Below are 26,734 nucleotides of genomic sequence, written 5' to 3'. Positions count from 1 at the left end.
CTGTTTTGGGGGGATGGGCTGGATGGTGTTAATGGGCTTTCTCTACAGACTGGGGGTGAGGGCAGCAGCGAGCCACTAACAGGACAGTGATGGCTGCGCTGCATCTGCACTCTGAGGCTCTAAGAAACGCGCTGAGTCACTCTGGGTGGGGTTGGGGGTGGCCTGGTTCCGAGAGACTAGTTTTATTCTTCATCTCTGGTGTTTACACCCTCTCTGCTGCTCCTGGCTTGCTGCCAAGATGGAGTATCCACACTGGGGTAAAAGTCTTTTGGCAGAAACAGCAGAGATAGTACCCCTCCCCCCTCTGGTCTGAGCTATGTGAGCTGCCTGTCTCGCTCTGGCTGCCTGCCCTCAATCTGCGCCCTGTCTGTTCAACCCTCCCCCGAGCAAACACAGACCTTCTCTGGCGAATTTCAAGGATGTCATCTCTTGGTGATTATTTGTGGGTTTCTTTTCTGGTCAAGCATTAACTCTGAGGCTTGTCATGAAGTAAGTTCTGAGAGAAAACGTGGAGCTCAAGCAGCTGTCTGCCTCCACACCACCATCTTGGCCGGAAGTTCGAAATTCAAAATCTTGTAAAAATAAATGCTACACATTGTAGAGTTCAGGCTACTGGAGGGCTTCAGGGTCAGCCAGAATCAGGATAAATCAAAGTCCTGAGTCTTTAGGGGAGAAGTGAAGGAGGCAGGCAAACTGCCATGAAGTTTTCCAAAGATATCTCCTGGATCCTGGAATCCAGAATCACCAGCTTCTCTCCTCCTCCTCCTGCCACCAAGTGCCTCTCTCACCCTTCTCCCTCTGCCCTCCAATCCTTGCCTATGATTATCTTAACATCAAACAGTGAGCAAGCACCAACAGTGAGAAGAGCCATTTATCCAAACATGCTAATAGAGTCATTGTTTCACATACAATAGGTAATTAGCCTTAAGTGTTCTGTTGTCTGATTTAGGCATATCTTTTTAGAGTTTCAGCCCTCTATAATACCCACAAAAACTTTTTTGTAATCTATGGAAAAATCAAATCCTATTTTTAAAAAATACAAATTGCAAAATCTGGTGATTCTCCACATTGCCAAATGCATATTAATTTGTGACTCCTAATTCATTGAAGGGATATACATGACAATTTGGTTGAATCAGTTTAGGAGGGAACAGAAAGGTCCAGGACCTCATAATATTTTGGAGGGGAAAATGGGACTAAGCATAGAACAGAAATTGGAATTCCCATCTTGATGGATTCCCATGGGTAGGAATCAGAATTCAATGTACAGAAGAGATCATTGTGGCATTATTAAGGTCACAAGTTATGATAATAAAGCAGTGCTATTCTGCTTATTGGAAATGAAGTGATACATTCTTTATATTTGGAATTGCCATGGAAAGATACTTCTGACAAAAAGACTTTAATCCACCAAAAGAAAAAATTCCTACCTTTGACATTACTCAAATAATTGCACTATTGATCTACAATGCTATTGAGAAAGTCTTAATAATGAAGTGAATATTCATTAACTGAGAAGATATCATGTTTTGCAACCATAACATAGATCTGGAATTCCCAAACTTAGTCTGAGGTCACTCCTTTCCCAAGTTCATTTCTATTCTAATTTGAAGATAAGTATCTTTTGAATTTTTCATTCTACATTTATAATTAATTACAATTTAGTTGGGAGGGGGAGACAGACCAACAAATCTAGAGAAAGATTTGTGAACCTTTAACTTTCTGGAACTTGGTTTACCAAAAAAGAAAGCAAGTAAGAAAGTAAATACACACACACACACACACGTATATATGTATGTATGTATATGTATATGTATGTGTATGTGTGTGTGTGTGTGTGTGTGTATATATATATATATATATATATATATATATATATATATATATATATATATATATATATATATATATATATATATATATATATGTATATGTATGTGTGTGTGTGTGTGTAATGTGAGAGATGAGATGAGATTCTACTCCACCAAACGGTTGTCCCTGTTCTCAAACCTCAGTACACCTCAGGTATAATTGCTTCCCCAGCTCCAGAGATTTCTTGAATTTGTGATGTATCCTAAGATGATATCCCAAGGGAAAATTGAGGCAAATTAAAAAGGCTCTTTTCACACACCCTCAACCAAAAGCCTGAGGCTATTGAAGTCTAGGAAAGAATCAAGACAGTCCTGTATTGATTAATTTGGATAATTTAGTCTAATAATGAGAAGAATTCAGAAGATTGTCAGATAAATACACTGGCCTAACCCCATGGGACCTAAAATAGAAGTTATGGGGGAAAAACTCATATCTTCCCTTCATAAGAGACCGAAGAAAAGGAGGGAAGATTTTTCATCCCCAGTCAACTATGTTATCCCTTGAACATGTAAGTTCAACCAATATTGATCTATCACTGCTTTTGATGTTGACAAGAGAATGGGGAGTTATAAATTGGTTGGCACTATTGAATAATTCCCAAGCATGGAGACTACCTTCTTATAAGAATCTCCAGAACAGTAAATGTAAGGAGAAAAGCATATTGGCCATTAGCATCTAGGGATGCTTGGCTTTGTTCCTTGGACCTAGGGAATTCAGCAATTGTTACCTAGCTATACAGACACAAAAAGTAGACACTCAAAAGATGGTATCATATGTTATTAAGAAATCACCTTAACTTCTTGTAGGAGGAAATCACTGCTGATTGTGGATAACTCAGTGACAGATTGGGTAGGCTCCTTGTCTTGGGGTAAAGATATCCAAATTGTGTATCCAAATCTAGCTTCTGATACACAAGTTTTGCAACTATCAGCACTTGTCCTCTTTGAGACTATGTTTCTTTATCTGTAAATAGACATAATAATACCCATAGCACCTGCCTAGCAGGTTTGTTGAGAAGCTCAATAAGATAATGCAGGGAAACTGTTTTAAACACATTTAAGTCCTATATGTGTCAGCTGTCATGACCGTTCTCCATGATATGGTGAAAAGGAGTCAATATCTGAAGAAGTGTATTTATTATGAAATTTTGAGGCTTTGAGTTCCAGATTAAGTCTCCAACTTCATTTTTGAATGTAAATTTCCTGGAAATTATCTCCACTCTGTCCTATGTCTTGGCTGTTAATTTCACAAGTCACTGTCAAAGTTACTCTAATATCTATAACTTTTTAATTTCTAAGCAGGTATCCAGAATTGATAACTTTCTCATTCACAGGAATAATAAAGGAAGTCAGCAAAAAATAGGAGGAAAGATCCAAGGCCAGTGGTTCATTCTAACGTTCCTTTTTTGCTTTTCTCATTTCTTATTATGGGCATTTTTCTCCAATTTCAAATGCTTATTGAATAACATGTCTTTGAATAATAGCAAATAATAATACTTGAAATATTTTTCAATGATAAATATCAGTAAGAATGTAAGAAAATTGGAAGAGCAATGCATTATTGGTGGAGTTGTGAACTGATCCAACCATTCTGGAAAATAATTTGAAATACCCAAATCATATAAATCTGTGCATAATTTTTGATTCAACCATACCACTGTATGCAAAATAGATCTTAAAAATAGAAAAAGACCCATATGTACAGAAATGTTTATAGCAGCTATAGTTGTGGTGATAAAGATGTAGACATAGAGGGGATGCCCATCAATTAAGGAAGGGCTGAACAAATTGTGATATATTAATGTAATAGAATACTATTTTATAAGAAATGATGAGTGGCTATTGGGTCTGTATCCCAACAAGATCATGAAAGAGGGCAAAGGACCTACATGTGTAAAAATGTCCATAACAACCATTTTGTAGTAGCAAAGAACTGGAAACTTAGTGGATGCCTCTCAGTTGGGGAATGGCTAAATAAAATATGGATGTAATGGAATATTATTATTATGTAAAAAATTGATAAGCAGGCTGAATTCAGGAAAGCCTAAATAGACTTATATGAATTGATGACTCTCTTCAAGAGCAAAGCCAAGAGAACATTGTACACAACAAGAAGATTATGTGATGATTAACTGTTATAGAGTTGGCTCTTTGCAACAATGAGGTGATTCAAGGCAATTACAATACTGTGATGGAAAGTGTCATCCATATCCAGCGAGATTACTATGGAGATTATATTTGGATCAAAGCATAATATTTTCACTTTTGTTGTTGTTCTTGTTTGCTTGTTTCTGTTTTCCTTTCATGAGTTTTGTCCCATTTAGTCTATTTTTTTTGCATAACATCAAGAATATGAAAATATGTTTAGAAGAATTGTACATGTTTTGCCTATATCAGATTGCTTGTTGTCTTGGGATAGGGGGAGAAAAGAGGAGGAACAAAAGCTTTTACAAAGGTGAATGTTGAAAACTATCTTTGTATGCTTTTGGAAAAATAAAATATTATGAAAAACGATTTTTAAAATTGATGAATCCCCAGATTTCAGGGGGAAAAAGTGAGAAATGCTTACATGAATTGATGCAGAAAAAAGTAGCCAAAATCAGGAGAACACTGTACAGAGTAACAGCAACATTGTGTGGATGATCAACTTTAATAAACTTTGCTCTTCTCAGCCATACAATGATCAAAGAAAATTTCAAAACACTCCATGATGGAAAATGCTATCCACAGTAAAGAGAAAGAACTATATAGTCTGAATGAAAATCAAATGTTCTATTCTCGATTTTTGTTGCTTTGTCTTTCCTTTTGTTCTATTCTTTTACAATATGACTAATGTGAAATGTGCCTATTATGTTTGAACATGTATAATTTATATCAGATTTCTTACTCTCTTGGGGAAAGGAAAGGAGAAAGGAAGGATAAAGGGAAGGAAAAACAGAAATCAAAATCTTATAAAAGTGAATGTTGAAACAATAAAAATTTTTAAAAATTAAAAAAATCTAGCAGGTGGGAAGGAATAGCAATCATTCAATTCTAGTCATTTGTTTTTAATGCCTTAATATTATGTACCTCAGAGCTTCATTTCATTAAAGTCATGGTAATTAAAAGTTTAAAGTAATAGTCTCAAATGTTTTGCAAAAGGGTAGACTTTCTTCTAGTCTGCTTCAATCTTCCAATTGGGTTGTAAAGGTTTCGAGAAAGAACATAAAATGGGGACCAAAAATGAATTTCTATCATGCCAAACAAACTCATATTTTATGGTTGATATCTCTAGGCACTCTCTGCTTTCTTTTTTCTTCCCCCAGGGCTGACTCTCTCATGAAGATCAAGAATTACACAGAGGTGACTGAGTTCATCCTCCTGGGAATCCCTCATACAGAAGGACTGGAGACTATGCTCTTTGTCATTTTCTTATTCATCTACATCTTTACCCTTCTGGGGAACTTCTTCATCCTCTTGGCCATCATCTCCTCCTCTCACCTTCATACACCCATGTATTTCTTCTTGGGACTTTTATCTATATTTGACATATTTTTTCCCTCAGTGAGTTGCCCTGAAATGCTGATCTTTCTCTCTGGAAGGAGCAGAGCCATCTCTTACAGGGGATGTGCCACCCAACTCTTCTACCATTTTATAGGATGTGCTGAAGGCGTTCTCTACTCTGTGATGTCATATGACCGTTTTGTTGCCATCTGTCATCCCTTGCACTACACAGTCATGAACAGTTATGAACCCCAGACTTTGTGTGGTCTTTGCCACTTGTACCTCATTGTTTAGCTGCATCCATGCCACTGTATTGACATCACTCACATTCCAGTTGCCTTACTGTGGTCCCAATGAAATATTACTTCTGTGACATTTCTGTTATTTTACCTTTGGCCTGTGCTGACAGCTCACTGGTGCAGAGGGTGGATTTCACTAATGTTGGTCTTTGGACTGTAGCATTATTTTCCACTATTATTGTCTCCTATACCCTCATTGGAATAGCCATTTTGAGAATCCGTTCAGCTGAAGTCAGGAGCAAAGCTTTCTCTACCTGCAGTGCTCACCTCACTGCAGTCTTGTGTGCCTTTGGACCAATTATCATTATCTACTTTCAGTCTACACCTAACCCTTTGCTTGGTGCCATAGTTCAAATTTTGGATAATATTGTTTCACCTATGCTGAACTCTTTAATTTATTGTCTGAGAAACAAGGAAGTAAAAAGGGCCTTGAAAAGAGTTTTGTGTGGCTCTAACTTTAAAGACCTAAATTAGAAGACCTCAATTTCTCTGCTCAGTTTCCTGTTTCCATTTTAATATTTACATAAGTAAGGAGATTCCTCTCCTTCACTGCATGGTAACCATGGTTTTGCCTTCTTTCTATGTCCACTTTCCATATTTTCTGTCCAGTGAACAGAAAAACATAACTAAGTGAGTTCTTTTACTCTTAAAAGATTTTTTCACTGGGACTCACTTTGTTTGAAATAATTATCTTAAGAAACTCATTTTTGAATATACCTGTCTTTCTCTTGATAGTAGTTTTGAATAATGTTTCTTGGTGGAAGCAAGGGAATTTTAGACCAGGGATTCTCAAACTACAGCTCACTGAGGACATTTATGAGGCCTGCTGGGTTATGGCAAATGGGCTGAGGGGAGGAGACAGAGTATGTTTTTGTTTTTACTATAGTCCGGCTCTCTAGTCTGAGGGACAGTGAACTGGCCCCCTAGTTAAAAAGTTTGAGGACCACTGGTTTAGACCTATGATTTACTTGATGTAGAGAGTTACTGATGAAGTCCCTTTACCCACTGTTTTAAATCACCAAATCCCTTTGACAGCATATCCCATTCATTCTTCCTTTGCCCTAGTCTGTTGAAAAGTTGGCCCTTCTCCTTACCAAGGCTTTGTATTTCTATCTTTGATCTCATCCAATCCTCTTGTTTCTTTGACAAATTATCCTTTTGGTTAATCTTCAATTTTTATCTGCTGGATCAATCCCTGATTTCACCCCAAACTCAAAAATATATCCTCCACCAAACTTTAAAAAATAATTTTTTATCTTACTTATTTTTCATCCTGAATTCTCCTCCCTTGATAGCTAAATTCTAATAAATAGTGGTCTACATTTTGTCTTTTATTAACTTTTCAAATCATTGAAAACTGACTTCTACCTATACCCTCTGTTTCATCCTTAAAGTTAGTGTGCTTTTATTTTCTAACAGAGGTGTTGGTTTATTTATTTATTTTATTATTATAGCTTTTTATTTACAAGATATATGCATGGGTAATTTTTCAGCATTGACAACTGCAAAACCTTTTGTTCCAACTTTTCCCCTCATTCTCCCCACCCCTTCCCCTGGATGGCAGGTTGATCAATACATGTTAAATATGTTAAAGTATAAGTTAAATACAATATATGTATACATGTCCAAACAGTTATTTTGCTGTATAAAAAAGAATTGGACTTTGAAATAGTGTACAATTAGTCTGTGAAGGAAATCAAAAATGCAGGCAGATAAAAGTAGAGGGACTGGGAATTCTATGTAGTGATTCATAGTCATCTTTCAGAGTGCTTTCACTGGGTTTAAAAGCTGGTTCAATTCATTACTGATCTGTTGGAACTGATTTGCTTCATCTCATTGCTGGAGAGGGGTACGTCCATCAGAATTAATCATCGTATAATCTTGTTGTTACTGTATATAATGATCTCCTTGTCCTGCTCATTTCACTCAGCATCAGTTCATGTAAGTTTCTCCAGGCCTTTCTGAAATCATCCTGCTGGTCATTTCTTACAGAACAATAATATTCCATAATATTCATATACCATAATTTATTCAGCCATTCTCCAATTGATGGGCATTCACTCAGTTTCCAGTTTCTGGCCACTACAAAGAGGGCTGCCATAAATATTCTTGTACATACAGGTCCCTTTCCCTTCTTTAACATCTCTTTGGGATATAAGCCCAGTAGTAACACTGCTGGATCAAAGGGTATGCACAGTTTGATAACTTTTTGAGCATAGTTCCAAATTGCTCTCCAGAATGGCTGGATGTATTCACCATTCCACCAACAACGTATCAGTAACAGAGGTGTTTTTAAATCTACAGTTATACAATATAGAAGACTTTTGAGAATTTTGTTAAATTAAGGTTAATCATAGTAAATAAGATTTTTAATTTTTAGTAAACAAGAATGCAAACAGGAATCACAGAAGAACAGCAATGTAAAGTGTGTTATTATAGATATCTATAACTATAAACAAACAAAAAAACTGGACTAATGTAAATTGTCATAATCATGCTGAGAAATAATTTGAAACTATGTGAGAATAATGTCTATATAACTCATATCTTTTAAGTAAAAGATTGTAGAAGGTCACAGATACTGGGGAACCCTGGGCAAGGTATAAGACCCTTTAGTACAATGGAACTCTGCTGACATATCTAGTTTGGCCCTTTATCATACCTAAGTGCATCTTGGCCTTTCTCAGAAGTCAAGGGATGTGACAACTTGTGTTGTAATTAACCCAGAGTTGTATTAAAGTGGCAAGGAAACATCTGTGTACAATAGCAAGTTATTTATGTAGTCCCGTATAGTTAGCACATGTGCAGTAAGCTATAATTATGTAAGTATATTAGTATATATAAGGCTGAGAGAATTTTGAATAAATCTTGTTTTGACCATCTTCAAGGGTTTCACCTCTTCACACTTCATTCATGATCAGGATTTGGGCTGGTACTGAAATCCTCTAGTGAGCAGGTCCAGACAATTGGCATCCAATGTGAGTCTCTAGAAAGCAGGTCACACAGTAGCTCAACTGACCAAGTTCAGCTAAAGAGTCCCTGTGACCTGGGAAAAAGGCAAGTTTAAAAAGAAAAAGGAAGATTTGGTAAGGACTAATCTAATCATTTTCATTTTTCAGTGGAAATGGTGCAAGTTCTAATAAAAATGCCTCCCTCTCAAGGGAAGTATGAAAAATACTTACTTAGGTTGATAAAGAAGCAAAGTTTGTAATTCAAAAGCAGATCACTGAGTTCTTGGATGTTGTGGAGTGCATGTCTCCAGAACGTAGTGGGAGAACAATTTACTGAAAAATTGGCTTTAAGGAATTACACATAAAAGAAAAAGCAAGCTTTTAGTGTGTGGTGTCAAGCAAGTAAACATGAGAATAAATAAAGGGATGGTGCCCATAGCCCTGGAGGGTATGGTGTGTGGCAGGGACAGAGATAAGGAGTTTGAGTAGCATGGAGCTTCTTCATTTCTCAACCAGCTTTCACTTCTGCCTATGCCCAGGTATGTACCCTTGGCGTATCCTCTCCTTTCTGAATCTCCTCCCTCAACTCTGTCTTCATGGACAGGAGAAGAAAGAGCAGGATGGGAGGTGACAACATTGCTACCAGCAGCCCTCCTTCTATATCCCAATTACAAGAAGCATTAGTCAAAGCAAAGGAGAAGATATGAGATACAGTTGGAATGAGATGGAAATTTGAAGATTAAAAAGGGGAGACTTTACTCCTTTTGTAGTAAAAATAAAACCCCATCAATCTGGGGGGAAGTGATACTTTACAGCAGTTGGGATTACAACTGAACACTTTGACTTTTTAGGCAGGTCACTGTTAAAGGCCTGACAGCCCTTATACCTATCCCCATCCAATGGAAAGTTAATACAATAGTGTGAGTGAAACAATGGCCCTTAATCAGTGAAAAATTCAGTCCTTATTAGATATACTAAAGGAGAAACTTGACTAAGGACACTTACAACATTCTCTAAGTCCTTGGAATTCCCTGTATTTGCTATAAAAAAAAGAAATCTGAAAAACGGAGTATATAGACTAATTTGAGGAAAGTGAATGAACAAATGAACAATGGGAACTCTTCAGCTTTGGCTTCTATCTCCTACTCAACTGCCTAGAGACTAGCCTCTTTAGGTTGTAGACATTAAGGATTGTTTCTACTTTGTTCCTCTGGATAGGGAGGATATGAAAAGATATGCCTTTTCAGTGCCAGAAATAATTTTGTTGAACTTTGAGCCTTATAAAAAATTTGAATAGACAGTTTTGCCACAGGTAATGAAAATCAACCCTACCATGTGCCAGATGAATGTGGTTGCTACTCTTATTCCAGAAAGAAAAGCATTTCCAAAAGTTATGTTATTATACTACATGAATGATATATTGGGGTATGCCCCTGAGGAGCAAATGTTGGAAGCATGTCTACATTAGAAATATTAAGGAACTACCAAATGTATATAGTCCCACATTGAGAGTCAGATGTCCAGACCCGCTCACTGGAGGATTTAAGTATCAGCCTGAATCCTGATGATGCATGAAGAGTAAAGGAGTAGAATCCTTGAAGGTAGTCAAGACAAGCATCTGTTTATTTAAAATTCACTAAGCTTGGGGGCAGCTAGGTGGCACAGTGATAGAGCACCAGCCTTGAATTCAGGAGGATCTGAGTTCAAATCTGGTCTCAGACACTTAACACTTCCTAGCTGTGTGACCCTGGGCAAGTCACTTAATCCCAGCCTCAGGGGGGGAAAAATTCACTAAGCTTTATATACTCTAATACATTCACATAGTTCACTGTGCATGAGCTAACTATATACTGTGCATGTGGAACCACATAAACAACTTGCTATTGTGTGCAAATGTTCCTTGCTACTTTAGTATATAACTCTGCTTTAATTACAATACACTTTGTCATGTGCCCTGACTTCTCAAGAAGGCCAAGATGCTATTACAAGTGATGTGGAACCAAACTAATCACATAAGCAGAGTTCCATTGGACTAAAATGTCTTATACCTCACCCAGTGTTCCCCACTATCTGTGAGCTTCTACAAGAGATCACACTATTGGCCATATGTACTCAAGTTGTCAAAGACAGACTATATACATATACATATATATATATATATATGTATATGTATATATACATATACATATATATGTATATGTATGTATACATATACATATATATATATATAACATTTGTAGTGGTATTTTATTTTGTAGGAATAGATAATTCAAAACAAAGTTTGGAAATGCTTCAACAAATTATGGCATATGAATTTGGCATAACATTGTTGAATAGTAAATGGTGAATATGAAAAATTGAAAGATAGAATAAAATATGGAAAAACTTGAATGAAGTGATTGTGAAGTAAACAAGACCAAAAGATAAATTTAAAAACTCTATTTGTCTTATCTTAGTGTTTTACACTTGGTAATATACTGCTGTTGTGTATATATATATATATATATATATATATATATATATATATTTTTTTTTTTTTAACTTGTTACAAGAGAGGGTACAAAGCTGAAATATTGGAAGAAGGATATAACCAAAAAGGGCTAGCTAACTGATGGCCAGACTGCACAGTTTATTGGTATACATTCAATGTCAAAAGATTTCAAAACAAGTTCTTAGCATGTCAGCTGAGTACTTTTTAAAAGATTGAGAACATATACAAGAAACATGCAGAATAGGTACTCATGAATGGCCTATGATCTACATTATCAGAAGGAATATCTACACTGATGATTTCACAGGTCCAATAAAACATCTAAGTATGATAGATTTTATTCTCTTATGAAAAATTAAATAAATATTCAAAAAATGATAAAAAAGTCTAATGGTAAAGTTAATTTGACTTTCAAAAATATGTTAATGAATAGATTAAAATTAAGAATCTAGATGTTTCTACTCACTTTTCAGATTGGCTAAGATGACAGGAAAAGATAATGATGAATGTTGGAGGCAATGTAGGAAAACAAGGACACAGATACATTGTTGGTAGGGTTGGGAACTGATCCAACCATCCTGGAGAGCAATGGGGAACTATGCCCAAAGGTTTATAAAACAGTGTATACACTCTGATTCAGTAGTCTCACTATTGGGTCTGTATCCCAAAGAGATCACATAACAGGGGAAAGAACCCACATGCACAAAAATGTTCCCAAAAGCTCTTTCTAAAGTGTCAAGGAATTGGAAATTGAGTGGATGGTCATCAGTTATGCAATAGCTGAATAAGTTATGGCATATGAATATAACATGATAGTATTGTTCTATTGGAAATGATGGACAGGCTGATTTCAGAAAAACCTGGAAAGACTTACATGAACTGGATGCTGAGTTAAGTGAATAGAACCAAGAGAACACTAAACAGTAATGGCAAGATAATGTGATGATCAATTTTGATGGGCAAGGCTCTTCTCAGCTATATGGTGACTCAAGACAATTATATTAGACTTGGGATGGAAAATTCCATCCGCATTCAGAGAGGAAACTATGGAGACTAAGTGTAGAAAAAAAAAGCATTTTATATTTTCAACCTTATTTGTTTGATTATTGCTTATTCTTTCTTGTGTGTGTTTTTTTTTCCATTTTAGTCTGATCTGTCTTGTAAAACATGTGAATTTGGAAATAGTTGAAAAGGATTATACATGTTTAACCTAAATCAGATTGCTTACTGTCATGATGAGAGGGGAAGTAAAGAAAGGAGAACAAGAAATTTAAAATTCAATATCTTACATAAATCAATGTTGAAAATGATCTTTATGTATATTTGGAAAAATAAAATACTATTGAGAAAAAACTAACAAAATAAAGACAGAAATTAGTCAAATTTATAAGAAGATAAGTCATTCCCCTATTAGTCAATGGTCAAAGAACATGAGAAGGCAATTTTCAGCTGAAGAAATCAAAGTTATCCATAGGCATATGAAGAAGAACTCTAAATAAATTTTAATAAATAAATGCAAATAAAAACAACTTTGAGAAACCGCCTCATACATATCAGATTTTTTAAAATGATAAAAATGGAAAGGGATAAATATTGGATAATTAAGACACTAATGCATTGTTGATAGAATTGTGAATTGGTCCAACCATTCTGGACAGCAATTTAAAAGTAGGACCAAAGGGCAATCAAACTTTGGATATCCTGTGAATCAATAATACCACTACTTGGTCTGTATACCAAAGAGATAATTTAAAAACAAAAAAAGAAAGAAAGAAAGAAAGAAAGAAAAGGATGTAAATGTACAAATGTATTTACAGCAAGGAATTGGAAATTGGCCAGATTCAACCATTAAGGAATGGCTGAAAAAGTTCTGGTATATAGATGTAATGAAATACTTTCATGCAAAAAAAAAAATTGATGAACAAGCAGATTTCAGAAAAATATGGAAAGATTTGTACAAAAAGCTACAAAGCTAGATGAGCATAACCAGAAAAACATTGTACATAGTATCAGCAACACTGTTTGATGACCAACCATGATTGATTAAGCTCTTCTCAGCAACACAATGATTCAAGACAAGTACAAAGTACTTTGGAAGGGAAATGCTATGCATAATCAGACAAAGAACTGATGCATTCTGAATGAAGATTGAAATATATATATTCATTTTATTCTGATGTTTTTTGTTCTTTCAGGCTGTATCTTCTTTCACAACTGTGACGAATATGGAACTATTTTTTATATGCTAGCACAAGCACAAAGTATATCAAATTGCCTATTATCGTCAGAAGAGAAGGGAGGAAGGTAGGAGGGAGAAAATTTAAAACTCAAAATCGTGTAAAAATAAATGCCACAAATCAAATTCCTATTTTAAAATCAAATCCTATTTTAAAAACATACAAATTGCAAACGCTGGTGATTCTCCACATTTCCAAATGTATATCAATTGATGACTCCTAATTCATTGAAGGGGTTTGAGTGACATTTTGTAGAAGGGGAATAGAAAGGCCTTATAATTTTAAGGAAGGAAAAATGGGACTAAGGATTGAAGAGAAATAGGAACTCCTACCTTAATGGTTTCCCATGGGTGGGAATCAGAATTCAGCATCCAGAAAAGTTCAGAGTTACGTTATAGAAGCCAGAAATTATGACAGTAAAGCAGCTTTATTCTGGTTAATGGAGGTATAATGATACATTCTTTATATTTGGAATTGCCATGGAAAGCCACTTCTGACAAAAGTGACTTCTAACTTTGCTCCATTAGAATAAAAAATCCTACCTTTGGCATTACTCAGATAATTGCATTATTGATCTGCAATGCTATTGAGAAGGTCTTATTAATAAAGTGTATATTCATTAAGAGAGAATATCTCATGCTTTACAATGAAAATACAGATCTTTAATTCCCAAATTGCATCTGAGGTCACTCCTTATTCAAGCTCATTTCTATTCTAATTGGAAGATGTGTCTTTTGAATTTTTCACACTATATTTACAATAAATTACAATTTAGGAGGGAAGGGAAGGTAAAACAACAAATTTAGAGAAGGATTTGTGAACCTTTAACATTTTGGAACTTGCTTTATCTTAAAAAAAAAAAGAAAAAGGAAGGATGGAAGTAAGTGTGTGTGTGTGTGTGTGTGTGTGTGTGTGTGTGTGTGTGTGTGTGTGTGTGTGATGAGATTCTACTCCACCAAGGCAGTTGTCCCTTTTCTAAACCATCAAAACACCTAAGGTCTAACTGTTCCCCCAGCTCCAGAGATTTCCTGAATTGGGGATATATCTTAAGATAAGATCCCAAGGGGAAATCAAGGCAAATTATGAAGGCTCTTTGCACACAACCCCAGGACTTGGATTGGAACTTGCTTTATGAAAAAAAAAGTAAGCAAATAAACAAATGTGTGTGTGTGTGTGTGTGTGTGTGTGTCTGTGAGTGTGCCACAAGATTCTACTGCACCAAGTAGTTAATCCTTTTCTAAAGCCTCAACACACCCAAGGTCTAATTGCTCCCACAGCTCAAGAGATTTCTTGAATTTGGGATGTATAAAATCCTAAAGGGAAATCAAGGCAAACTATAAAGGCTTTTTGAACACTCCACAACCCACGTCCTGGGACTATTGAAGTCTAGGAGATAGTCAAGGTAGTCATGGTTGTTTAATTTGTATAATTTGGTCTAATAATGAGAAAAATTTGAGGTTGCCAAATATACACTGGCTTAATTGCATGGGATCTAAAATAGAAGGTATGGGGGAGAAAACTCCCATCTTCCCCTCATGAGAAACTTGAGAAAAGAATGAAAGATTTCTCATCTCCAGCCAACTAAATTCTCATACAATTTTGATCTATCACCTCTTTTGATGCTGACAACAGAATGGGGAACTATAAGTTGGTTGGCTGGCACTATTTAATAATTCCCAAGGTTGGAGATCATCTACCTATAAGACTCTCCAAAACAGAAAGAAAGGAAAAAATTATCATCAGCATCTAGGGATTGTTGGCTGGGTTCTTTGAACCTCAGGAATTCAGCAATTTTGACCTAGCTATGCAGACACAAAAAGTGGAGATTCAACAGATGGTATCATACTCTAATTAGGAATCACCTTATTTTTTTCTAAGAGGAAATCTCTGTTGATTGTGGAAAACTCAGTGAGAGACTAGATAGGTTCTTTGGCTTGGGGCAAAGACATCCTGTGTCCTAATCTAGCCTCTGATATACAAACTCTGCAAGTATAAGCAAGTCACTTGTTCTACTTGAGACTGTTTCCTTATTTGTAAATAGATACAATATGTATGGAATCTGCCTAGCAGGTTTGTTGAGAAGGTCAATGAGCTAATGTAATGAAAAATTTTTATAAACATTTTAAGTAATATATATATGACAGCGGCCATGACCATTATCCATGAAGTGTTTGACCATTATCCATGAAGTATCAATGAAGTATCCAGAAGAAGTATTTATTATGAATTTTTGAAGACTTGAGTTGCAGGTCAAGCCTTCAACTAAATTTTTGATCTTAAATTTCTAGGACTGTTACTTGAAATGAAGTATCTTGGTATTTATGTGATGATTGCAGATTATCAAATGATTTTTCCATTTAGCAGGGGCATATTCTGCTCAACTATGTCCCCACTCTCCCCTACGTCTTGGCTATGTATTTCAAAAGGCACTATCAAAGTTGCTGAATATTTGTGATTTTTAATTTCTAAGCAGTTATCAAGGATTTATAACTTTCTCATTCATAGGAATGAAAAAGAAAGTTAGCATAAAATAGGAGCAAGGACTCAAGGCTGGTCATTCATTCTAACATTCCTTTTTTGTTTCTATCATTTCTTACAATGGACCTTTTTTTATAATTTCATATGCTTATTGAATAGCATGTCTTTGAATAATAGCAAACAATAATATTTGAAATATCTTTCAATGATAAAGATTAGAAAGGATGTAAGAAAATTGGAAGAATAATGAATTATTGGTGGAGTTGTGTGATTTAACACTTGTGGAGAGCAATTTGAAATGATGTCCAAATCATATAAAACTGTGCATACTTTTTGATCCAGTAATACCATTACCAAATCTGTATTCTAAAGAGATATTAAAAAAGAGAAAAGGACAGATATGCACAAAAATGTTTATAGCAGCTATAGTTGGGTTGATAAAGAAGTAGAAATAGAGGGGATGTCCATAAATTAGGGGATGGCTGAATAAATTGTGACATATGAATTTAATGGAATACTATTCTATAAGAAATGATAAGCAGCTATTAGGTCTGTATCAAAAAGACATAATAAAAGAGGGAAAAGGATCCACATGTGCAAAAATGTTCATAGCAGTCCTTTTGGTGGTAGCAAAGAACTGGAAACTGAGTGGATGCCCCTCAGATGGGGAATCTGAATAAGTTATGGTATACGGATGTAATGTAATAGTATTATTCCATAAGAAATGATGAGCAGGGTGGTTTCAGTAAGGTCAGTAAGAATTAATGCTGAATGAAGAAAGCAAAATCCAGAGAACATTGTACACAACAAGATTATATGATGATTCACTATACTGTTCTTGGCTCTTGCAACAATGAGGTGTTTCAAGGCCATTTCAATAGACTTGTAGTGGAAAGTGCCATCCACATCCAGAAAGATTACTAAGGAGATTATATGTGGATTGAAGAATAGGGTTTTCACTTTTTGTTGATGTTCTTATTTGTTTGCTTGTTTTTTTCTCTTGTTTTTCCCCCTTTCTTGTGTTTTGTCCCTTTTGATCTGATATTTTTTGCACAGCATGAAGAATATGGAAATATGTTCAGAAGAATTGTACATGTTTTACCTATATCACATTATTTGCTGTCTTGGGATGGGGGAGGGAAGAAGAAGAACACAAAGTTTTGCAAAGGTGAATGTTGAAAACTATCTTTGTATGCATTTGGAAAAATAAAATATTGTTAAAAAAAACATTTTTTAAAAATGATGAACAGCCAGATTCCAGGGGAAAATTGAAAAATGCTTACGTGAACTGATACAGAATAAAGTAGCCAGAACCAGCAGAACATTGTACAGAATAACAGCAACGGTGTGTGGATGATCACCTTTGATAGACTTTGCTCTTTTCAGCCATACAATGACTGAAGAAAATTCCAAAAGACTCAATGATGCAAAATGCTATCCACAGTCAAGAGAGAGAACTATGGAGTCTGAATGAAAAGCAAAGCATGCTATTCTTGATTTTTGTTGCTTTTTCTTTCTTTTTGTTTTGCTTCTCTTTTACAATACAACTAATGCTAAAATGTGTCTAATATGGTTGTAGAACTATGGCCTATATCAAATTACTGGCTGTCTTGGGAAAGGAAAGGGGGAAGAGATGGACAAAGGGAGGGGAAAATAGAAATCAAGATCTGATAAAAGTAAATGTTTAAAGTTAATAAATTTTAAAAAATTAAATATATCTCTCAAATGGAAAGAAAAAGATATCATTCCATTCTATTCATTTGTTTGAGATGCCTTAATATTATGTACCTCAGAGCTCCATTTCATTACAATCATGGTAATTAAAAGTTGTTACTAACAGTCTCAGGTGAAAAAAGGATAGACTTTCTTCTAGTATGTTCTAATCTTCCTAATTGAATTGTAAAGGTTTCCACGAAGAACATAAAATGGTGATCAAAGATGAATTTGTATCAAGCCAAACCAACTCACATTTTGTGTTTGATATCCAATGCATCCTCTGCTTCATTTGTCAGTCACATAGGTTACTGAGTTCATCCTCCTGGGAATTCCTCATACAGAAGGACTAGTTTAAAATAACAGTCTCAAATGTTTTGCAAAAGGGTAGACTTTCTTCTAGTCTGCTCCAACCTTCCAATTGGGTTGTAAAGGTTTCGAAAAAGAATGTAAAATGAGGATCAAAAATGAATTTCTATCATGCCAAACAAACTCATATTTTGTGGTTGATATCTCTAGGCACTCTCTGCTTTCTTTTCTCTTCTCCTAGAGTTGACTCTCCCATGAAGATCAAGAATTACACAGAGGTGACTGAGTTCATCCTCCTGGGAATCCCTCATACAGAAGGACTGGAAACTATGATCTTTGCCATGTTCTTATTCATCTACATCTTCACCCTTCTGGGGAACTTTCTCATCCTCTTGGCCATCATCTCCTCTTCTTGCCTTCATACACCCATGTATTTCTTCTTGTGACTTTTATCTATATTTGACATATTTTTTCCTTCAGTGAGTTGCCCTAAAATGCTGATCTTTCTCTCTGGAAGGAGCAGAGCCATCTCTTACAGGGGATGTGCCACCCAGCTCTTCTTCTACCATTTTATTGGATGTGCTAAAGGCATTCTCTACTCTGTGATGTCATATGACCATTTTGTTGCCATCTGTCATCCCTTGAACTACAGTCATTATGAACCCCAGACTTTGTGTGGTCTTTGCCACTTGTACCTCATTGATTAGCTGCATCCATCCCACTGTATTGACATCACTCACATTCCAGTTGCCTTACTGTGGTCCCAATGAAATAGACTATTACTTCTGTGATATTTCTGTTATTTTACCTTTGCCCTGTGCTGACAGCTCACTGGCCCAGAGGGTGGGTTTCACTAGTATTGGTCTTTGGATTTTAGCATTATTTTCCACTATTATTGCCTCCTACACACGCATTGGAATAGCCATTTTGAGAATCCATTCATCTGAAGGCAGGAGCAAAGCTTTCTCTACTTGCAGTGCCCACCTTACTGCAATTATGTGTGCCTTTGGACCAGTTATCATCATCTACTTTCAGTCTACCCCTAACCCTTTGCTTGGTGCTGTAGTTCAAATATTGAATAACATTGTTTCACCTATGCTGAACTCTTTATTTATTCTCTGAGAAACAAGGAAGTAAAAAGGGCCTTGAAAAGAATTTTGTGTGGCTCTAACTTTAATGGCCTAAATTAAGAAACCTGACTTTCTCTGGTCAGTTCCCTGTTTCTATTTTAGTGTTATGAGATTCCTCTCCTTCATTGAATAGTAACCATGGTTTTGCCCTCTCTCTATGTCAGCATTCCATTTTTTTCTGTACAGTGCATGCAAACAGAAAAAAATAGCTAGTTATTTTTTTCACATAAAGGATTTTTCATTGGGATTCAGATTAATCTTGCTGTTCATGAATCATCTGTAATAAGAAAGAAGTTGACTAATACTTCGCTTGAAATAATTATTTTTAAAGAAACTCATTTTTTAATGTACCTGTCTTTCTCCTAGTAGTAGCTTTGTATAGTGTTTCTTGACAGTTTAGAGGTATGTATAGACCCTTTCCCCATTATTTTAAATCATCAAATCCCTTTGACAACATATGCTATTTACTCCTCCTTTACTCTAGACCAGGGGTTCTCAAACTATGGCCCCTCGGGCCAAATGCAGCAGGCTGAGAACGTTTATGCAGCCAGCCTGGTTATGGCAAATGGGCTGAGGGGCGGAGATAGAGTGTGAGTTTTTGTTTTTACTATAGTCCAGCCCTCCAACAGTCTGAGGGACAGTGAACTGTCCCCCTATTTAAAAAGTTTGAGGACTACTGCTAGACTGTTGAAAAGGTAGCCTTTCTCCTTACCAAGGTTTTCTATTTATAGCTTTTATCTTATCCAATCCTCTTGTCTCATCTGGCAAGTTATCATCTTGGGGTAATCTTCACTTTTTATCTGCTGGATAAATCCCTAATGTCACCCCAAACCCAAAAATATATCCTCCACCAATCTTTTAAAAATCATTTTTTTAATCTTACTAGTTTTTCATCCTTAATTTCCTTGATGGCTAAATTCTGATAAAGAAGGGTCTACATTTTCTTTTATTAACTGTTAGACCCTTGAAGACTGGCTTATACCTATACCCTCCATGTTTCATCCTTAAAGTTAGTATGCTTTGATTTGCTAACAGGAATGGTTTTAAATCTACAGTTATACAGAGAATATTGAGAATTTTGTTAAATTGAGGTTAATCTTAGTAAACAATGTTATTAAATAGTAAATGATGAATATGAAAAATTGAAATAATGATAGAAAAATATGAGAAAACATAAATGAAGTGATAAATTGAAGTAAGCAGAACCAAAAGATAACAAACTCCATTTGCCTTGTCTTAGTATTCATAGATGGTAAGGTACTGCTGTCTTATAAATTGTTTTACTTGTTACAAGTGAGGGTTCAGAGCTGAAATATTGGATGAGGGATATAACAAAAAGTTCTTGTTGACTGATAGCCCTACTGCACAGTTTATTGGTATCCATTCAATATCAAGAGATTTCAAAACAAGTTCTTTGCATGTCAGCTGAGTACCCTTTAAAAGACTGACAAGGAGAACACAGACAATAAACATGCAAAACAAGTACTCATGGATGGGCTACAATCTACATTATTAGAAGGCATATTCTTACTGATGATTTCACAGGTCCAACAAAAGATCTAAGAATCAAAGTTTTTATTCTCTTATGATAAATTAAATAAGGATTCAAAAAACAAAAATATGACCAAAAAGTATGATAATAAAGTTGTTGACTAGACTCTTCATTAAAAAAATGAATAGATTAAAATTAAGAATCCAGATTTTTCTACACACCTCTCAGATTGGCTAAGATGACAGGAGAAGACAACGATGAATGTTGGAGGAGATGTGAAAAAACTAAGACACTGATACATTGTTGGTGAAGTTGTGAACTGATTCAATAATTCTGAATAGACATGTGGAGTATGTTCAAAGGGCTATCAAACTGGACATTCTGATCCAGCAGTATCGCTACTGGGCCTGTATCCCAAAAAGATCACAAAAAAGGGAAGATCTATGTGTGCAAAAATGTTTGTAGCAGCTCTTTTTGTAGTGGCAAGAATCTGAAAACTGAATGAATCCCCATCAATTGGAGAATGGCTGATTAAGTTATGGTATATAAATATAATGGACTACTATTGTTCCATAAGAAACAGTCAACAGGATTTCAAAAAGGCCTATAGAGACTTACATAAACTGATGCTAAGTGAAGTGAGTAGAACTAGGAGAAATGGCAAGATTATATGATGATTAAGTGTGACTCTTTTCAACAGTAAAGTGGTTCGGGGCATTTACAATAGACATGTGATGAAGAGAGCCATGTGCATCCAGAGAGAGGACTGTGGGGACTGAGTGTGGATCACCACATAGCATTTTCACTCTTTTTGTTGTTTGCTTCCATTTTGTTTTCTTTCTCAGTTTTTTTTTTCTTTTTTGATCTGATTTTTCTTGTGCATCATGATAATTGTGGAAATATGTATAGAAAAAGTGCTTGTGTTTAACATATTGGATTGCTTGCCATCTAGGGAAGAGGGTGGAGGGAAAGGAAAAAAAATTGAAACACAAAGTTTGCAAAGCTGAATGTTGAAAATCATATATATATATGTGTATATATATACATATATATATATATATACATATATATATGTTTTGAAAAAAATATTTAATCAAAAAAATATGCATATGTTTCAAAAATAAAAATCTTTAATAAAAATAAAAGAGGAAAATAGGAGGAAAACACACTCAGGAAACACACTCTCTCTCTGGGTCTCCATGTGAAGGACACCTCTCTATTACTCCTTTCTTTGTACTATTAGGCACACTCTGTTTCACAATCTAAGCAAACTTTGCCCTGAGATTGGCATAACAACAATTCTTCTCACTCCTTCTTCTATGTATAAATTCAGCTGCAGCAAATTCCCAAAATTATTTTATACCAGACTCATATGGTCTTTGAGCTTGGGCAAACCCCTACAAGCTCCGCATTCTGGTCATGAACCATGATATGAATCAAACTTCTTTTATTGTTGAAGTTAGCCCTCGTTGTCAAAACTATAACTCACTGTATACCCATTACTTTATTTATTAAGATTTGCCCATACTTAAATGGTCTCCTACTAGAGGAGTGTCTAGTTTCCCTCCTCCAAAAGAATAAGGAAAGCTTTTGCTTATGCCTGCTGTTGGCCCTCATTTTTTTTTGTTTTTATTTTATTTTGTTTCTTATACATTTTCAAAGTTAACTGTGGTTGTGATAACCTGTCTCTTTGATATTTTCAGAGTTATCCCATTGACTTTCTGATCATTCATTTTCAGACTTTACAACATTCAATCTATAAATATTTAAATAGAATTGTCTGAAAAAGTGATATAAAGTTGACTATATTATCAACCTGATTATCATTCTGGGCATTTTTTTTATCTAAAGTTTCTTGCCCTCACGTGTTTATCTGATACAGCTTGCCTAAGTAATTGCATATGCAATTAAATATTAATATCAATATTCTAATTCAAAAAATATACTACACAGCTATTATCTGTGGAAAAGCCTTCTGAAGAACTGCAGTTTTTAGCCAATTGTTGTCAAGTTGGTATAGTAGGAAAACCATACTGGAAAACATGAGACCTGCATTCAGGTTGAAACTCTGAACGATACTTGTCCAACCTCTTTTAAAAATGTTTATTGGATGATTTCAGGAGTCCTTCTAAATCTGATTTTCTTTTATTCTTTCCTCTTGCTGCTATTCAGACATTGAATCTTGCATTTTCAATGTGTCATCATTTTTCTGGCACAACATAAGGGTCAAAGGGATAAAATTGTATGCATAAATAAGAAAAATTTAGAAAGTATATCTGATCAACAATATGAAAGTTATTCCTATTATACTTGTCTATTTTGTCAAGAATTGATACAGATGATGTGGGTATCATGGAGAATGTTTAGAATAAGGATAATATTTGGGGCAGATAAAGGAGGGGTAGACTAGCTAAAGCATTAAAAGGGGTTTATGTGAATATTGCAATTGCCTACAAAACCTCTTTCCAAAATTTCTAGTATTTGGGATCAAATTCCTTAATATGGACCAATCAATTGTTTGGTAGTAGATTTTCCCAAAAGATTACAAGATAATTCTCAACTTTTAAAGTTATATGATTATACATCTCACTTAGAGATGTTTATTTATAATTAAATACAATTCTGGGAATTCAAGTTGGCAAAAAGATACAATAACATGCTCATTGATATATATATATATATATATATATATATATATATATATATATATATATATATATATATATATATATATATATATATATATATATATATATATATATATATATATATATATAAAGATTTACCCACACTCAAGTGGGTCTACTACTAAATTAACTTTTCTTTGATATTTTATTTTAATGATTTTTCTTTTAGTATCTAAAGACCAAATGAATTATTGTTTGGAAAAAATTATTTTTTTAAAGAAGGATTTATATTTCGTTTGGTACTCTTTTGTTGAAGAAGAACCTTCAGATAGACTTTCATTTTTCTTTAGTAAAGTAAAGACATTAAGGAAGAGAAAAGGAGCTTTGCCAATGCATAAAGTGTCTGCCAATAGAATTTTTATCTCTTTATCAGTGCAGAAGCAGAAATTAGTATTAGTTGGTGAGGAGATAGAAATAAATGATTGGGAAAGGATGCTCTGATTCCTCAAATTCTATTCCTATTAAACATTATTCAAAATTAAATTCAGACTATTTTTCTTTTCCTTCCCTTACTCCCACCAAAAGAGAATTTCCCTGCCCCCAAAATCCTTAAGGTCAACAAGCATATATTAAATATATAAAACATTTTCTATATCTTCATGGTATAGAGGACCCTATGTAACCAAGAAATGTTTAACAAGAATAAATAAAATAAAAATACACATAGATAATATCAACTTGTGGTTTTTCAACTAAATATATGGCCTGCAAATTATTTGTATTTAGCAATACTGCTTTAGGAGACAAGAGAATGCTTTGTAAATTATAAAGCACAACAACAACAACAACAACAAAAGAGATATAGAATGCCAGCCTCAAATCAAGAAAATTCTGTTTCCATTTGTGCTTTTTGACACTTTTAGCTGTATGAATCTTGAAGAGTCAGTTCACATTTGAGTACCCTGGGGGATAAGGAGTAGGGGGATAGGAGAGAGAGAAGATTGGGGAAAGAGGTAATCAGCAGCAAAACTTTTGTGCAAGGACAGAGTAAAAGGAGAAAAAATAGAATAAATGGAGAAGGAATTCAGTTAGCAAGAGTAATTGTGGGAGGAAAAATAAGAGGAGTCTGGAAAGAATGCAAAGCAGGCCAGTAAATTTCAAGCTCTCCAAATTGGTGCCTCAGGGCAAACATAGACTGGTGAAATACAAAGAAAATTTGGGGTAGAATGGGGGTACACCTGAGTCAACCTCTAGAAGGCCCAAAGAAAGACCCTAGGCTGGAGGTTGGCCTGTGTGAAATACAAACACCTCCAAGCTAGCTTCATAGAAACACCAAGTGGGGACTTCTGGCACTAACTGGGTTTGGCTGGAGCTTCAGCAGGAACCACAGAAATTTTCACCTCCTGAACTGTGAGGAGTTGGGGACCTGAGTCCAAAAAGACTGAATGAACCTTGGCTGATTAGAAACGCCAAGACCAGCTGTGCTGCAGAGATGTTGCCTTGGGCTAGAAAGAACCAGCAGAGCTAGTAAGTGCAGAAGCAGTGGGGCAGAGATGCTGCTGGCTGTCGGCACTTAGAAGAGGGGAAGTTTTTGGTTTGGGGTTCCAGGTCAGAGGGAAAAGCTGAAGTGAAGCTAGAGGAACCATTCCCCACAACTAGAGGTGCTTAAACTAACATTTCTCATTTTAAAAAATGAACCACCAAAGAAGTACCCAACTGTAGAAATTTACTATAGAAATGGAAAAGACCAGGGTTCATATTCAGAAGGACAATGAAGTTTAAAAAAAAAAAAACCTTTTCTACCCTAAAGAGTAATGTTAAATGGCTCTTTCTCCAGAGAGAATTTATATAAGAATTCAAAAAAGAATTTAAATATCAAATAAAAGAGATTGAGGAATAATAAATAATAAATGTTATAACATAATAAATAAACAAATTAATAATTAAATAACATCCAGGGAAAACAAGATAATTAGCCAATAGAAAAAGAAATAGAGTCTCAAAGAAGAAAATAATTCTTTGAAAATTAGAACTGGGCAGGGAAAACAAGATAATTAGCCAATAGAAAAAGAAATAGAGTCTCAAAGAAGAAAATAATTCTTTGAAAATTAGAACTGGGCAGGGGGAAGATAGTGAAGCTATAAGAGACCAAGAAATAACAAAACAAAATATAAAGAATGAAAAAATAAATTTGAAACAGCTTATTAAAAAAACAACAGATCTGGAGAGTAGATCAAAAAGAGAAAATATAAGAATAATTGGACTACCTGTAGGCTGTGATAAAAAAAAAAGGAACTTTGACATAATAATGCAAGAAATAATCCAAGAAAACTGTCCTGGAGTGATAGAACATGAGTAGAAAGTAGAAATAGAAAAAAAAATCTACTGATTACCACCCCAAAGAGGTCCTTTGTGAAAAACACATAGGAATATTATTGTCAAATTTTAAAGCCCTCTGATCAAAGAGAAATTTTTTTCAAGAAAAAAGAAAAAAAAAACAATTCAAATATGCTAGATCTACAATTAGAATTATACAGGATTTATCAGCAGCCATAATGAAAGACCACAAGTCCTGAAACTATAAATACTGGCAATCAAAAGAACTAGGTCTGTGGCCAAAAATATCATGTCCAGCAAAATTATTCATAACATTGAATTAAAAAAAAAGAAGATATTCAATGAAGTTGCACATTTTCAGGACTTTCTTTTAACCAAACACAAACTTAATAGAAAATTTAACATATAAGAGCCAATTTCTATGGTGTTCTAGTTTGGTTTTCTGGAGGTCTATGGAGCAGGCTTCCTTTAATCAGAGTAATCACTACAAGAATAGCTAAGTGTTAAAGTCCAAATCTTTTATTATCTCCTTCACAATCTAGTTTCCTTGCCTGGGGCCCAGGTAGCTTTCTTGAGAGCCTTTCAGGAGTCTTGGTTTCAGTGGAGAAGCAAAGGAGGAGAGCCTGCCACCATAGTGGTGTGAGAAGGAGTGAATGAATCTCTCTCAGTCTCCCAGGAGAGCCACCAGGAGCCTGATTAAAAATGGAATGAATCTCTGTTCTTGGCTCCCAGAACTTGAGCTCCCGCCTCTAGTCCTTTGTCTTCTCTGGCTCTGAATCTGGCTGAGTTTGTGGCAGCTATATTTGCTCTATTTTGAGTATAAATCACTCATTATATCACTAGGAAACCATTATTTGTTGTGAGATTAAATCAATTATACTACACTTAGAGAACTATTGATCACCATGATAAACTAGATAACTATTGTCTCATCAATTACACTGAATTAGCACTTTGTAAGAATCCTTGTTTCAAGTTTAGAGTTCTGGCCCATAACAAATTTCAAAGAACTTAACATGGACAAATTGTTTATTTTTTTACATGGAAATATATCTATGTTATGTATAAGAGTGACATCAGTAAATGGATAGCTCAAAAGAAAGACCAGGGCAGAGTTGAGTATAATCTTACTAAAAAAAAACAAAATTGTCTAGGTAAAGTTAAAAATAATAATTATTTTATACAAATGAAGTACAGAGGAAAAATAAACACAGTCATTAGGGAGAGAAGTGCTTGTAGTGCTGAAAATCTACTCACATTGGGAATGGGTTTAAAGAGGTAATACTACCTATATATCTATAACATATATTCACAGA

At 34.9% G+C, this 26,734-nt stretch overlaps 1 protein-coding gene and 1 pseudogene across 1 annotated transcript; both read left to right on the top strand.

The window, feature by feature from the left end:
* The first annotated feature begins 5,189 nt into the window (after positions 1-5,189).
* On the top strand, positions 5,190-6,127 carry LOC141550988 (olfactory receptor 10N1-like). Its single transcript, XM_074282173.1, is given in 3 exon segments — positions 5,190-5,594; positions 5,596-5,708; positions 5,710-6,127. Coding segments are annotated over 3 exon segments (936 nt in total).
* Positions 6,128-18,086: 11,959 nt separating this feature from the next.
* LOC141550983 (olfactory receptor 10N1-like) lies at positions 18,087-19,022 on the top strand (annotated as a pseudogene).
* Positions 19,023-26,734: the final 7,712 nt, after the last annotated feature.

This window comes from Sminthopsis crassicaudata, chromosome 1 (assembly GCF_048593235.1).
Source record: "Sminthopsis crassicaudata isolate SCR6 chromosome 1, ASM4859323v1, whole genome shotgun sequence".
Lineage (NCBI taxonomy): Eukaryota > Metazoa > Chordata > Mammalia > Dasyuromorphia > Dasyuridae > Sminthopsis > Sminthopsis crassicaudata.
Note: the sequence above shows the minus strand (reverse complement) of the source record. Positions and strands in the feature narration are given on the sequence as shown.